This window comes from Hetaerina americana, unplaced genomic scaffold (genome assembly GCF_022747635.1).
Source record: "Hetaerina americana unplaced genomic scaffold, ioHetAmer1.1.p SCAF_9, whole genome shotgun sequence".
Taxonomy (NCBI): domain Eukaryota; kingdom Metazoa; phylum Arthropoda; class Insecta; order Odonata; family Calopterygidae; genus Hetaerina; species Hetaerina americana.
The window spans coordinates 59,351,908-59,365,628 of NW_027287538.1; the positions used below are offsets into that span (position 1 = coordinate 59,351,908).

General features: G+C 35.0%; 1 protein-coding gene across 2 annotated transcripts in view; it reads right to left on the bottom strand.

The window, feature by feature from the left end:
- Positions 1-5,697: 5,697 nt before the first annotated feature.
- Positions 5,698-13,721, bottom strand: part of Rubicon (run domain Beclin-1-interacting and cysteine-rich domain-containing protein rubicon) — a 29,602-nt gene continuing 21,578 nt past the window's right edge. Inside the window, exons 12-15 of one of the 2 annotated variants that reach the window (XM_071597836.1) lie at positions 12,342-12,518; positions 12,017-12,199; positions 9,382-9,535; positions 5,698-6,698 (exon numbers count right to left, since the gene is read on the bottom strand). In XM_071597836.1, coding sequence (XP_071453937.1) covers positions 6,357-6,698; positions 9,382-9,535; positions 12,017-12,199; positions 12,342-12,518 — 856 coding nt within the window. In that variant the 3' untranslated portion in view covers positions 5,698-6,356. Of the gene's footprint in view, positions 6,699-9,381; positions 9,536-12,016; positions 12,200-12,341; positions 12,525-13,721 lie in introns of both variants that reach the window. The other variant, XM_071597835.1, reaches the window with a different exon arrangement.

Here is a 13,721-nt window from a genome sequence, read left to right on the forward strand (position 1 = left end):
ATGCATTCTCAAAACAGCTTTCAGGGTTATTGTCGAGGTGGTGAGAGACCTCTTGAGACTTAAAGATGATAAGTACGGTGATTTTGAGTCATTTTTTGCTAATGCGAACCCTTTTTTTAGCTTATTTGGGTGATATTTATAAATCATTTTAATAAATTTTGGTTTCTAAGGATTAAGTTTTTTATTTTGATTAGACGATCATTGATTTTTTTAACATAAGCCTTCATGCGCGCCATAGTTAACTGTTCCATAAGATTTTAAATGGGTTTTAAAAATGATTTCTGTACATATATCATAGAAAAGGTCACTTATTTTTAGTAATAAGAAACTGGGTGAAGATGATCAGCTTGTTCATTCCTGGACTCACTATTGACCACTATTCATTACAAGCCTCAAGTTTTTAGCCTTCGCTCATCCAATGGGTGAGGTTACTATCTTTTTGAATCGCAGAAAAATGATGAATATAATGTCCATTTCACCGGAGGGATTAGAACCCCTATTCTCTGATTCCCAGGCTAACATCTGCTGCCATGAATGCTGCTGAATATTACTTCCCCAGTCTTTGCTCAGTTTGGGAAGTGAATCGCAAAATCCCAAAATACTACCTTGATCAAAAAGTTCCCGGACTAACCACCGTGTGGCGCTCCCATCGTTCCGATTTGAGTTCTGTTTTTTTTTGTTAAGTTGGTACATCTGTTGTTGATATTCCCTTTAAATCTTAGTGTCATAACTTGACATTTGCAAAAGTTACGGTCGGTTTTCGGTATGTCCATCAGTGCTTCCTGCGAGTTTTCCATTACTTCCTCTCGGCTGCTAAAACGCGTTCCCCGTAATGGTTTTTTAACTCGATTGAACAGAAAGAAGTCACAGGGAGCCAAATCAGGTGAATTCGGTGGCTGTTGGATGGTATTTGTTGCATTTTTCGTCAAAAAATTACGAATAATGATAGCACTGTGCGACGGTGCGTTATCATGGTGCAAAATCCACGAGTTTTCTGCCCACATTTCTGGTCTCTTTCGGCGAATTGCTTTACGCAAACGTCTCATAACGCTCAAATAATACTCTTTGTTTACTGTCTGGCCTTCTGGCAAAAATTCATGATGCACTACACCGTTGTAATCCATGAAAACCGTCAGCATTGCCTTCTTTTTTGACTGAAAACGACGTGGTTTTTTTGGTCTCGGCTCATTTGGTGAACGCCATTCACTTGCCTGATGTCTGGATTGCGTGTCGTACTCATAAACCCACGTCTCGTCTCCAGTAATGATCCTTTTGATGAATGTGGGATCGGATTCAGCCTCGCAAATCATGTCTTTTGCGACGTCAACACGGTCTCTTTTTTGCATGAAATTGAGGTCTCTTGGCACCAACTTTGCTGCTACACGACGGAAACCCAAATCATTAACCACAATGTCTTGGGCGGATCCATAGGCAATGTTCAAGTCCTCCGCTATTTCTCTGATGGTTAATTTGCGGTTATTGACCAACATTTCTTTTACTTTATCAATTTTTTCACCGACTTTCGATGTCGATGGTCTGCCACTGCGTTCATCATCTTCGATTGACTCACGACCACTTCTGAACCGCTCGTGCCACTGGTAAACGACCGTTTTTTTTAGAGAATCGTTGCCGAAACACTTTTCCAACATTTCCAACGTCCGTGCGCCACTAAATCCGTTTTTTACGCAAAATTTAATACAAGTTCGTTGTTGCAAATTTAAATCCATTTCTGCAATTGTAAAAAATCGCCAACACACACAGAGATAGATGTACTCTTGGCTACGTAACTTTTGCAAATGTCAAGTTATGACACTAAGATTTAAAGGGAATATCAACAACAGATGTACCAATTTAACAAAAAAAACAGAACTCAAATCGGAACGATGGGAGCGCCACACGGTGGTTATTCCGGGAACTTTTTGATCAAGGTAGTATATCGGATTCTCTTCCTTTTTCAATTAGCATAATTATATTTTTATTTAATTTATTCTTTCTGTAATTATAATTTATTCTTTCGGTAAAAACCTGTGATTTTTCTTTAAGGCCACAATATTTGTCCACACTTTACTAGACCACCAGATCAGATAGCCAAATACAAGCCATTGTAGCCATTAACTGATTCAATATGTTCGATGATTTAGCTTGATCCTAGAAGCCGCAGGAGTTGAAAATGGTAATTTTTGATCCTTCTGCATAGGCTATCTTATTTATTCTTAAGTACAGTATTTATATTTTTATTCTTTTCCAAAGGAAGGGTAGCTGTTATACTGTTTATGCATTTCGTAAAAATGGCAAGTTACTCATAGAACAGACTCGGTTAGTATCCTTGGGTGCTATGCAATCTACACTACACATCGTCTTTGCGGAATTGCATAACATATGCGGATAATACGGATAAAGTAACTTGGTATATAAATAATAAAACGTCTTCTAATAAGGGTTTTTCTATGCTTGAATTGTTGTCATGCACCGACGCACAAGTTATACAATGAACGTTCAAGGGGAGATGAAAAATAAATTACGAGATAGTCAAAGTAGACGATAATGAATATTAGTGCAATTCATAGGATGGCGAAATGATTTTGCCGATAATTTGTAAGTAATTAACAATTTCGTTATGAGAATATGCTATCGAAAAATATCTTGACTGACTTTGCACGCAAATGATGCAGTTATCTATTTATTAAACGAAAATGGGTCCGCACAAGGTTTTCCATTAAGTATACCCACTGAAGAATTTAGTCTCGAAAAACTCAAAATTATCTTCTCCCGTCGGATTTCCGCATCTCACTCCAGCGACTTCAAAGCTCTAGTCCTTATCGTTAGTCGAGAATTAATATCACTAATCACGCGGAGAATAATGAGCATTGCTCCAAGGAACAATTGAATTAATTTACGAGCCAAAGGCGAGAGGGAGCAGGGAAATAGAAAGCTAAGCTGAGTAGCAACCTAACTACTACCCTATCGCCCCCTTTCGGGTCATAAAATTAGCATGATAAATTTATTGACATTATTCACCCCTCGAAGAATTTTTGGGTGATAACTTCATTATATCTTAATTTACCCTATCAGTATGAGCCTCCATCATTAAAACTTATCCGAAGAATTACTTGAATCTGTTGCCACACTATGTTTGTAGAGTGATATCATTTCATATTCTGTAAATATCCATCGACAACAAGCAGGCGATTGTTACCAGACTGTCACATAAAAAACCATTAACGCAATAATTAACCCAGAGGTCAATTTGTTAAGTGCCCAGGGAGTCTCCAGTTAGTAGCCCGCTTTACCCTGGGACCACCATGTCCCCCTGGCCTTATCATCTTTAAATAAAAGCTAAAGAAACTGTCAACATTTTTAAAAGCATTCGTAATGAATATGAGTTTTTTCCTATTATTCCTTTTGATGAGTCAGTTAACCAGACTTATGTGATGTATTAGCCGCATGGACAAATGATTAATTAAAAACAATAATGCAATTTACAATAGTTATATAAAAAATTCCAAACCTTTTGAAAATAGCAAAAGTGAAGTATATTCTACAATTTGATGTATAGCATAATCCATACATCCTCAGGCAATATTCATACCCCAAATACGTGCTAATGAGTTTTGTATCTCATTAGACCTGATCAAGCACAATACTCAAAAAGTTTCTCATACACCTTCTTAATCCAGCTTGTTGATTACAATTAGATCGAGAAGTAGATTAGTTTTCTGAACTTAATTCAACTGTAAGTTCAATATCTTTATTGAACTGTAAGTTCAATTAAGTGATGATAAATTTTATTTGTACAGTTCACTGCATTTTACAAGGTGTTTCATTATTTGGGGAATAAGAAAGTCACATGGAAATAGGTGAGGACTTTAGACCAAGCCCCTTGTACAAAGGTCTAGTGTTTTCTAAGTAAATGGTAAGGATGTATTTCTCTCAGGTTTCCAGCTGGGATAAGGTAATGGGCGACCAACGTTTTGATGGCTGATTCTGTCCTCAGGGCTGAGAGTACCACATTGAGATTCTGTTGGCTTTGTATACCCTCTTGCCATAGTCAAATACCTAGATATGGCAAGAGGACCCAGCATAATCTCAACTCAACACTCAAAAGCCCTGAAGACAATCTCTAAATACAGGCCTGTATGGGCTACTCATAACATGGCTGGAAATCTGAGAGAACATTATCTAGCCCCATGTGTTGGACCACAATTTGGAGAATGGGCACAATTCAGTTTGATTTTCACATAAAAATCACAATTTTGTGGAATCCACTGTGCACAATCACGTCTCCTATGAAGTTTTTCTGTTGCCAACATGTGATAGGAACTCAATGAAATTTTCAATACTTGCGATAGGGCTCTTTAAGTAGCTTGATGACCTCTATTCAAATGACATAAGCAGTGTTAATGTTTATGATGAGATTTTTCACCCTGAGCTTCCACAACCATAACCATGAAGTGTTGCTAATACTGTCTGCATTATTATTGGGTAGTCTACTTTTTGGACAAACACAGACTTAGTGCCATTACATGTCTAAAAAATAATTAATCTTAGTACCCTGTCAAATAAGACAGGGTACTAAGTGTTGTAGTTTCCTACAACCCAAATTACAACTAACCCTTCAATTCTATCTCAATCCATTCGATCTCCCTTCATTCCATTCAACGTGCCTATTCTTTCCTCTCTCTACCACAAAGACCTGGCCTGGGGAAGCCTGCATATGCTTCTCCAAGCCATCTATCTCAGTCTTCATCATTCTAGTGCCAATCAAATTGCTCTGCATCCATCTTTCACACCCTTGGATTTCTTCCAACAATCCATTGCTCGATAAACATTACAGTTTTAGGTTTAACTTTGTGGGATTCCTTCATTATGAGGGTAAAAAAGAAACTTTACACTTCCACATTGTTTATTGTAGAAGTGTAAACTTTCTTTTTTTACCCTCATCAATCCACTACTCAGCCATGACATAATAATTTGTTTCCCACTCCACCCATATTTTCATTTGTTTTCCATTCCATTAATTTTACTTTTTCCAGAATTCTTTACCCCCATCTCAAAAGCCTCTCAATATATACCAATAATCTTGCTTCAATGATCAGATTTCCACAGAGTAAATGTTAGCAGCTTATTCACCATAATAATAATCTAATAACAATATATCAAAAGTAAATTTTTGCACAATAAGTCATGAGAAAAATTAGCCTCATAATTTGAATATCCTCGTATCAGTAAGATGTACCAGGAACAGATGAAATTTAGAAAGCAATCCATCACTGCACCAATCATGACTATATCTGAAAAATGTTAAGGATACTAATGGAGATAGCACTACCATGGAGATTGGCACCACTATTTAGATAGGTATCACAGCAGTGGTGGCTATATTCATAGTGGAAGAATATCATCTGATGCCCTCCTGGTTTGGTACATCTCAGTGCACTGCTGTTTAACTTTGAGTTATCTAGCATGGGAGAGACTTACAAAAGCAATCATTTCTCCCAGTAGTTGAGAACTGAAAGTCAATGGATTAAAAAGCAGAATTTGTAGTTTAGAGACTGCAAAAACCATGTGCTTCTACTGATGCTAGGAAAAATTTCATGTAACCCCAAAAAAGGATTTCAGTAAGGTATAATTTCAGTAAGGTTTAATAAGTTACATAACATGATTTGATTTAATAACACAATAAATAAGTTTATTTTGACCAATATCATATAATAGCACCATTATTTTGCATTGCAAACATTTCCTTGATGATTACAACAGATCAAAACTAGAGGTAGATAGTAAAAATCTACACTTTTTTGGAAGATGATCATAAAACATGCTCACCATCCTCTCAATGCAAAGAACATTTACATTAAAATACAAATAGAAGATATTGGCTTATTTAAAATAAACTATGTCATTTAAATATGTGTATATCTTTCTCCAGTGCAATGGCAATGTTTGCAAAATGCACATTATGTACAAGAACATGGGAAGAGCATAATGAGTGTACAATTTCATTGCTTACAAACTTTTATAATATTATCATCACTGTATGTAAAATGAGTTTCCAGCGTGACTCACATCACTACAGTCTAAAAGTCATGGTATATTAGAGGAGGGATTGAAAAAATAAATCTTGTGACTCTTATATTATAAATACACTTGCCCATCTCATAGTAATTATGAGTGTGCGCTTTGAAGAACAATGTATTTAAATTCTTAGGCCAACTTCAATACTAAATAAATCAAAATCACATTAATATTAGTGACTATCAAACATGCAATCACAGATTAAATCGAATCTATTGGTCGATTTCAGTAAACTAAAAGTCAGATTAATTTATTGGATGGAATGAAAAATGCATCAAGTGCTAACTGCTGAGCTTCAAGTTCTTCTTGGAATTGTCATCATTTATCTCCCCTGCTTCCTTCTTCTCAACTCCCTCCTCCAGTTCATCCTCTGACTGCTTTGGTTGCATTCGTTGCCTCTGCCTCTTCCACAGCCTCTTGCAGCGGGGGCAAGTGCATGCATCGTTATTAAATGTACCTTCCTGCTGTTTCCTGATCCTCTTTTCCTTCTTTGCTTCCTCCCGGCATGATGCATGGAAACATGCACCACACCCCGCGCACCTGGAAACTTTGGGAATCTGCCAAGGGTGGATTATCTCAGGGGATGCACATAGCTCGCACACAAAACCACGGGCCATGCACAACTGCAAAAGGAATGGATGGACCCAAATTGTCAGCTTACATCAAAGTGTACATAGCCTACTTGCAGCTTGTTTGTTCAAGTCACTTTCTAATTTTTATGCTCTCCAGTTATTTGATGTGTTCCATGTCTAATCTTTGACCCATGTCCAAATCTAACTTTTGAGCAAATAAATAGTATTATTATAATTATCAACTATAAATACAAATTTTCTTGTTTCATAAGCAGAGTCCCAAAGAAAATAATCAATTTCTAATTATTTCCAAAGATAACTGAATTCTACCACCTTATAATATCACATGTATTTGACCTCTTTGATGCTTGAACAATATTCAGAAATTATATAATCACAGAATGCACATCCCATCAACGTAAATGGAGAGCCCATTGCCAATTAAGAATTATGATTTTACACATTGTGATTTTCTGAAAATATTGTTTTTTCAATTAAATGCCAATTTCCACTCTATTTTTGTAAAATTATTTGAAATATCATAAATCTGATACAACAATTTAACATTATGACTAGGAGAAAGTATCAAAATTTTATTGCAAAAGTAAAAAACAGAACTTAATGCAATTTCAGCAGTGAAGTGAAGAATTGCACCCATTCTGAATTAACCACATCCCATTTTGTAGTGTCATGTAGTATTATTCCATTAATTTGATACAAAGTCTAGCAGGCAAATTTTTATATCCTAGAATTTCTGCAAAAATACCTAGATATAACCACATTACAGTGTCTAGCTGAAAACATTTCCAAGGAAAGTGATCGATGATGGAAACGCCATCTGGGGATCCCAGTGGCAAACAGAATATTCATGCTCAATACACATAGGCTTGGCCATATAGGCTAGGCCAGTATTAAATGCACTGTTTGTCTTAACGAAGTCACAGTAACTAAAAGAATTTTAATAATTACATGAGGCATTTTGTGTGACAAGGATGAACTTACCATGAGTTTGATAAATGTTTTCTATTATTTTCTAAAGAGCCTAGCTCTCTTATACTCTTGTTAGAGTGGATTATTGCTGCCTCACCTTTATCGTATAACTTTTAAAAAGTTTGCAATTCACCACAATGTGTGCACCAGGTTAAAGAGGATGTCATGCTTACGTATGGCAATGATGAAAATGCCCCTTTTACCAATTCACTTTGAGTTTGGGAGACCATGAGACTTGCCCTTAGCATTATTTTTAGTTGACAGATTACACCTAGTTCATTAGGCATTTGTCATTTATATTCTATTAATTTTGGGGTGTAATTATTATAACCCCAACGGATAAGAGAGATAACAATGGACACCTGCAAAAATCTGCTTAAGGAGGTACAAGGAAAACATAGTGGCATGGTAATGAGTTCATTTAAAGAAGAAAAGGAACTCTGTTCTGGCTTAAAGTGTCAAAACATCTTAAGCAACTGCTGCTCACACAAGGAGATCACCTAGTGCATGTAAGTGCTATCATTCATGTCAGACACATTATCAGAAAATTTGGAATCTACATCTGGCATTTAATTCATAATTTTTTTCGACTGTTGCTGTAATTTTATGATCTAAAAAGGAATTTTGAAGATTTTTAACATTGAACCTAGAGTTGAAGTTGCATTTTTTCTGTATATTTCCTGATGACAATCTTCTAAAAAGCTGCATCTCTTCATCCTATTAATTACTTCGATCATTTTTGCTTTTCAATCGCCGATTTGCACTAGCCACTTGGTAAGCTTCTTCTAAGATTTGCACTCTTATAGTGTTTTTTGAAGAAATGGCAGATTCACCCTTGTACTAAACATCTCATATTAGTAAGCCTATTCCAAAACAAAAGCTAAAATATACATGTAACTCTTTTTCAAAAAAAATTTTTTATTCAACTGTTACCATTTACAAGTGAGGTAATTTTAAGCTGCATATTTTGAAAAACATACATAACTTTATGGTAACCAGAATAGGTTGCCAGAGTAGCCAGAATTATCTTAAAATTCTCTTCCTTGAAAAAATTGAGGGCGATGTATTTCACTCAGTTGTACGGGATAATGAGAGGTTTTTGTGATAACATTGGTTTTTGTGATTGTGAAAAATTATAAGTAATAACATTATAACAATCTTAAATGTTACGCCACTTTGCACTCAAGGGATGGGCAAACTTTCAAAATTTACCACATTTGAGGGCATTTAGGTGCATTTCTTCCAAAATAAAGGCTTAAAATTCACTCCAGGAAAAAAGTAGTTGACTGTAAAATCTTGTTTCCCTGAATACCTACTTCTTACTTAAATTTCCTATTAACCAACCTGAATAGAATTTGCATTTAATTATCATTAAAATTATTATTTCAGCTGCAATTATGGCAGAAATGACTTCATAATCTTTTTCTTGTAGAGTTTTAATGGCATACAATTTGTCAAGGTATGCTTTAAGAAAGCTTTATTGAAAACCAAAGCTCCTTAATCATCATAGAAAATAATGTTGATTTTATTCAAATTTCAATGTTTTTTTATTATTGTTACACATATTAATGATCCCCAGCTGTGATGTGAATTCAAATTTTTATTGTCAAACTCTCATAGGATTAACTAGTTGGTAAACTGTAATAAAGTATACATAAACAAAAGCAATGCTAAAAATAAGCCAGTGTGAATGAGGTTGCACTGCATCAATTATTTTATTAAATGAGCTTTATGGATGACTCACCTGGCATTGTGCTACATGAGCTATCCCAGCGTCAACTAAAGATTTGACTCTCGCAGTTAGTTCACCTGATTTGACTAACACCAAATCTTGCAAGGAATATACTTCAGGATCAGAGGAAAGATACTGTGGCTCCCTCTCCAGAGACTCTTGTAGGCTGTGCAAAAAAATAAGCTTCAAAATCAGAAGGGTAAAAGCAAATGGTGTAACAGTGCACAATCAAGATTATTGGTAAGCAAACTCAAGGCATATTTTCTTTCCAATTTTTAATTTCAAAACAAATCCAGTGCAAGGCAAATTAAAACAAAAATTTTAAGAACTGAGAGTCATACCATAAAATTCATGAGTGGTAGGACGTAAAATTCTTAATCAAAGTGGCAACAAATGTTGAGCCATGGCAGAAATACTAAGGGACGAATATTTTTTACAAAAAATCAGTGACTCAGTGAAAAGATCCAGCAGACAATAATAATGGCAATGGTATTAGTTCAGCCACTTGAATTGATTTTAATTTTTTCAGCAATGGAATTTAAAAATAATTTTCTTGATATTGGCTATGTCCATGAATATCTCGTACATATTTCTACTTTTCCTTTCAAGTCACATAATAAATAAAAGAACCCATAGATATTTAAAAAATTAAAATACAATGAAACCTTAAGTTTAAATTTCTAGCAGAGACAAGTGAAAAAATAAATTTGAGGTTTTTATAAAATTGAGGTTTGGGGAAAATATTTTAAAAGTGCATTTTTATGCCATACAAACGATTTATCTCAAGGGAATGCAATAAGAAAACCATATAAAAACAATAAGTTCACACAATCAGATGAATTAAATGTAAACAAAAAAGGCGTGACATGAAAATTTGAAAGATAACATCTCATATTAGAGGCTGCCCGTGTACCATAACTATTATATACTACTAGAGACATTATTACTAAGACATTTCATCATTACCTACTAATTAATTGTTATTTGTGAACAAACTTCTCATAGCATTGTCAAGATTGATTTTTTTACACAATTTCCAACATTTGATTTTCAATGTTTTTTTTCTTTCAACGTTTTTAAAGCAATTATTATTGTTATAAGGTAACCTACCGGTTAAGGTAGGTTTTTGGATGGACACAACTACCAAATAAATTTTTGTGACTCCTAACAAAGCACAATCCAGCTGATGGAAGTGGCTCAAGAATAACTGTGAAAATTTCTGAGGGCATTCGGCCATGTATTTGATTCAAATAGCATTTCGTCAACTCAACATGCTTTTACTCAAGATGCTTTTACAGTTGAGGCTTCCTGTTCACCATGTCATATTAAGTTGTGGCAACTAAGCACACTGAAGAATAGTTGTGAAAAATACTCTTATGTGGTGAAGTGCCAGAACCCCAGTCAATCCTAATTTCACTTAATTTGGACAATTCCTATTACATATTCTGACTCAGTGAACAAGACTGGCAAGGATTTACTGCAAATATTTTCCAAATCCTCATCAGCACAACTAAATCAATAGCTTCGTATTTAAATACAATGGATTTCTTTCAGTGAATAATCCTTAAACACTCACTGTGGTACTGATAATAATGTTTTCTACGCATAAATGTTAAATTTCTTTCGCTCATAGGTTTGCTGGAGATACAGATGCATATTTAGTGCATAATCTTTGTAATCAACCCTGGAAATTTACAAAAATCCTCAGTCATCAAGGTGTTCAGCTAGATCAATGGAAAAATATGTACGTAGTTACATTTGACCTCAAGCAAAATTTGCCCCTTACACTTAATATCACAGCAAAACAGCAATTACAGCAAAATTTAGATGAAAGCAAGCATTACATTTTGTTGTAAGGTCAGCTATAGCAACAAATATTTTTTCCATAATTCTAGTAGCACACCTGGATAACTGATGGCGCGTTTCAAGTGCTGATTAAAAATGGTGCACTTTAAAAATCCACAAAAACTACAGTTTGAGTTCACATGTGGGCTAACAGAGTTCCCAAAATTACCATTTTGGACACTGTTGCACTTTTTTCTTATCCTTATGATGCAAATTCTGAACATTTATAAACCAAAAATTTTTTAAGAGAAAAACCTGAGACCATGGCCATAATACTGATAAAATGACTAGTTTTCATTGTGTTAATACCTGAAACATTATGGAATTAGTGCCATTAAGATATCATATTATTAATATTGGTATTCTACTGTTTAAGGCAGGTTTTGGAAGGACAGAATAAACAATAATACAATGATACATTTACTTGCTTCTCCTAATAAAATAAAACCTGACTTCAGACAGTACAACAAATCCTTTATTTCCTTCATTCCATCCAACATGCCCATTCCCTTTCCTTGTTTGCCTAACATTCTCCTCTCTATCACAGTCTTCCAACATCTTATTGACAATAAAAATGCTTGGCATCAATATTTCCTACCTCCGGATTTCTACCGAAAATGCCCTCTCTTATCTCACAATGCCCAGCACATCCTTGTTTGTTTTCCTTCCATTTCACCTACCCCCACACCCTTCTCCACATGCCAATCTACATATTACATTTCTTGATTGCTAGACATTAATTAATACCTAGGAATATCACAATAATAGACAGATTGATGAGCTGGCTGCATTCCATACTTACTCAGTTGCAAAGCGACAGGCCAACAAAAATTCTCTCAAGTGTTGTAACTGGGTCCTCAGGGTTCTGGTTCGTTCCAGTGCTTTAGCTTTTTTGTATAAGGCAGGGTTCAGATCACCAACATTATACAATGGATCACTCATCATTTGTTCCAATAGCCTATATGAGAAAATCGATACAGGACATCTAAATGAGAGAGAAAATCATACATTAATTATGGATTATCCTTCTGTAGCGGAATAGAAAACAATTCATCATGATGAGTGTTTTAATATTTACGCTATACAAATTTCTAAATTAACCATTACAGCTATCTCCCTGAACTTACCGGGTAAAATCCCATTTGGTCAATACTCTTCCAGGAATGAGGGCTAATTGGTTTGAATGACAACCAGTACAGAAATACCTTCCAAGATATTCACAGTACCGGAAACGGTGAGCATATTCTTGGGCCACCTTCATGCCACATCCAGCACAGCGATGCCCCTGTTTAGCCATCACTACCCTGTGGCTGCCACATAAAAATAATTCAGAAAATTGACATGAGACTAAATTCATTGAGTGTTGGTCATATTTGAAAATTAGAGGCTCCTTATCTCAATTAAACATTTCTTCATTTCCTTGACATAATTAATAAAATGATACTCAAATTTTATGAATGGATTTTAACCCTTAGGATTGAGTGCCAAAGTCAATGTGAGCAACAATGACTAATTTTGCCAAAAATGCCAGTATCATTCCAAGTGATTCTTTTCGCACTGGCTATTCCTGTACATGTAAATAACAATTGAAATTTTATTGTTAGCATGCTTTCTTGTCTTTTGTGTACCACATTATATAAGTTTTATTAACTTTAAGCAAATTAATAATAATAATGTTAAACAGAAAATTTACATAAATTTCACAGTTCTCTAAAAAATAGCCTCGCAATGTATGCACTACATAATCCTGAATAACTAGTCTTATTTTCAAAAAGTTAAGTTAAATAATTGATCTTAGAAGACATTTTAATTAAAAGTGACTTAGTGACAATGTTTTTGCCGTAGATAAAATTTCTACTCTGCTTTCTTTGGAATATTTGGAAAAAACAAACACAATAGACTAATTGCAATCAACCTAAGTAGAAATATAGGCACCTATTCCTGGTATGCCAGACACCATTCTGATAACTTCATGAAATCTGGCACTACCACTGCCTGCCTCCACTGTGGAAAGCACAAGTCCAATTCAAACACTTTACCTCACTAGGCAGCCACCCACTGAGCTGAACATGAATTAATCAACAACGACAGAAGCTGTTTAAATTAACTTCTAGAGAATAAGAAGGACTATGTAATTTATCTGTTATAAAAATTTCATCATGCTGTGATGGACAGTCACTATTCTGGAGAGGTGCAAACATGACTAAGTTATGGCAGGTAAGTTTCTGGTGTTTTGCCAATGAGTATGAGTATTGCATTCTCATTTATAATGGCTCAGTAAGAGGACATGCAAATAAATAGTCCAGCATGCCTCTGTTTTTAAATAGGAATAAATAGTCTTGCCAAGTTACTTGCCAACTTATTCAAAGTTTTCATCTGCACTGCTAATGTAAAGTCCAGGTCTTCATTATTTTGACAGTGAGACTAGCTTAGGCTGAGCCCTACCATCACCTATCTAAACAAATCTTTAGGTTTCTCATTCAATATGGTGCACACCAGTCTCCAAA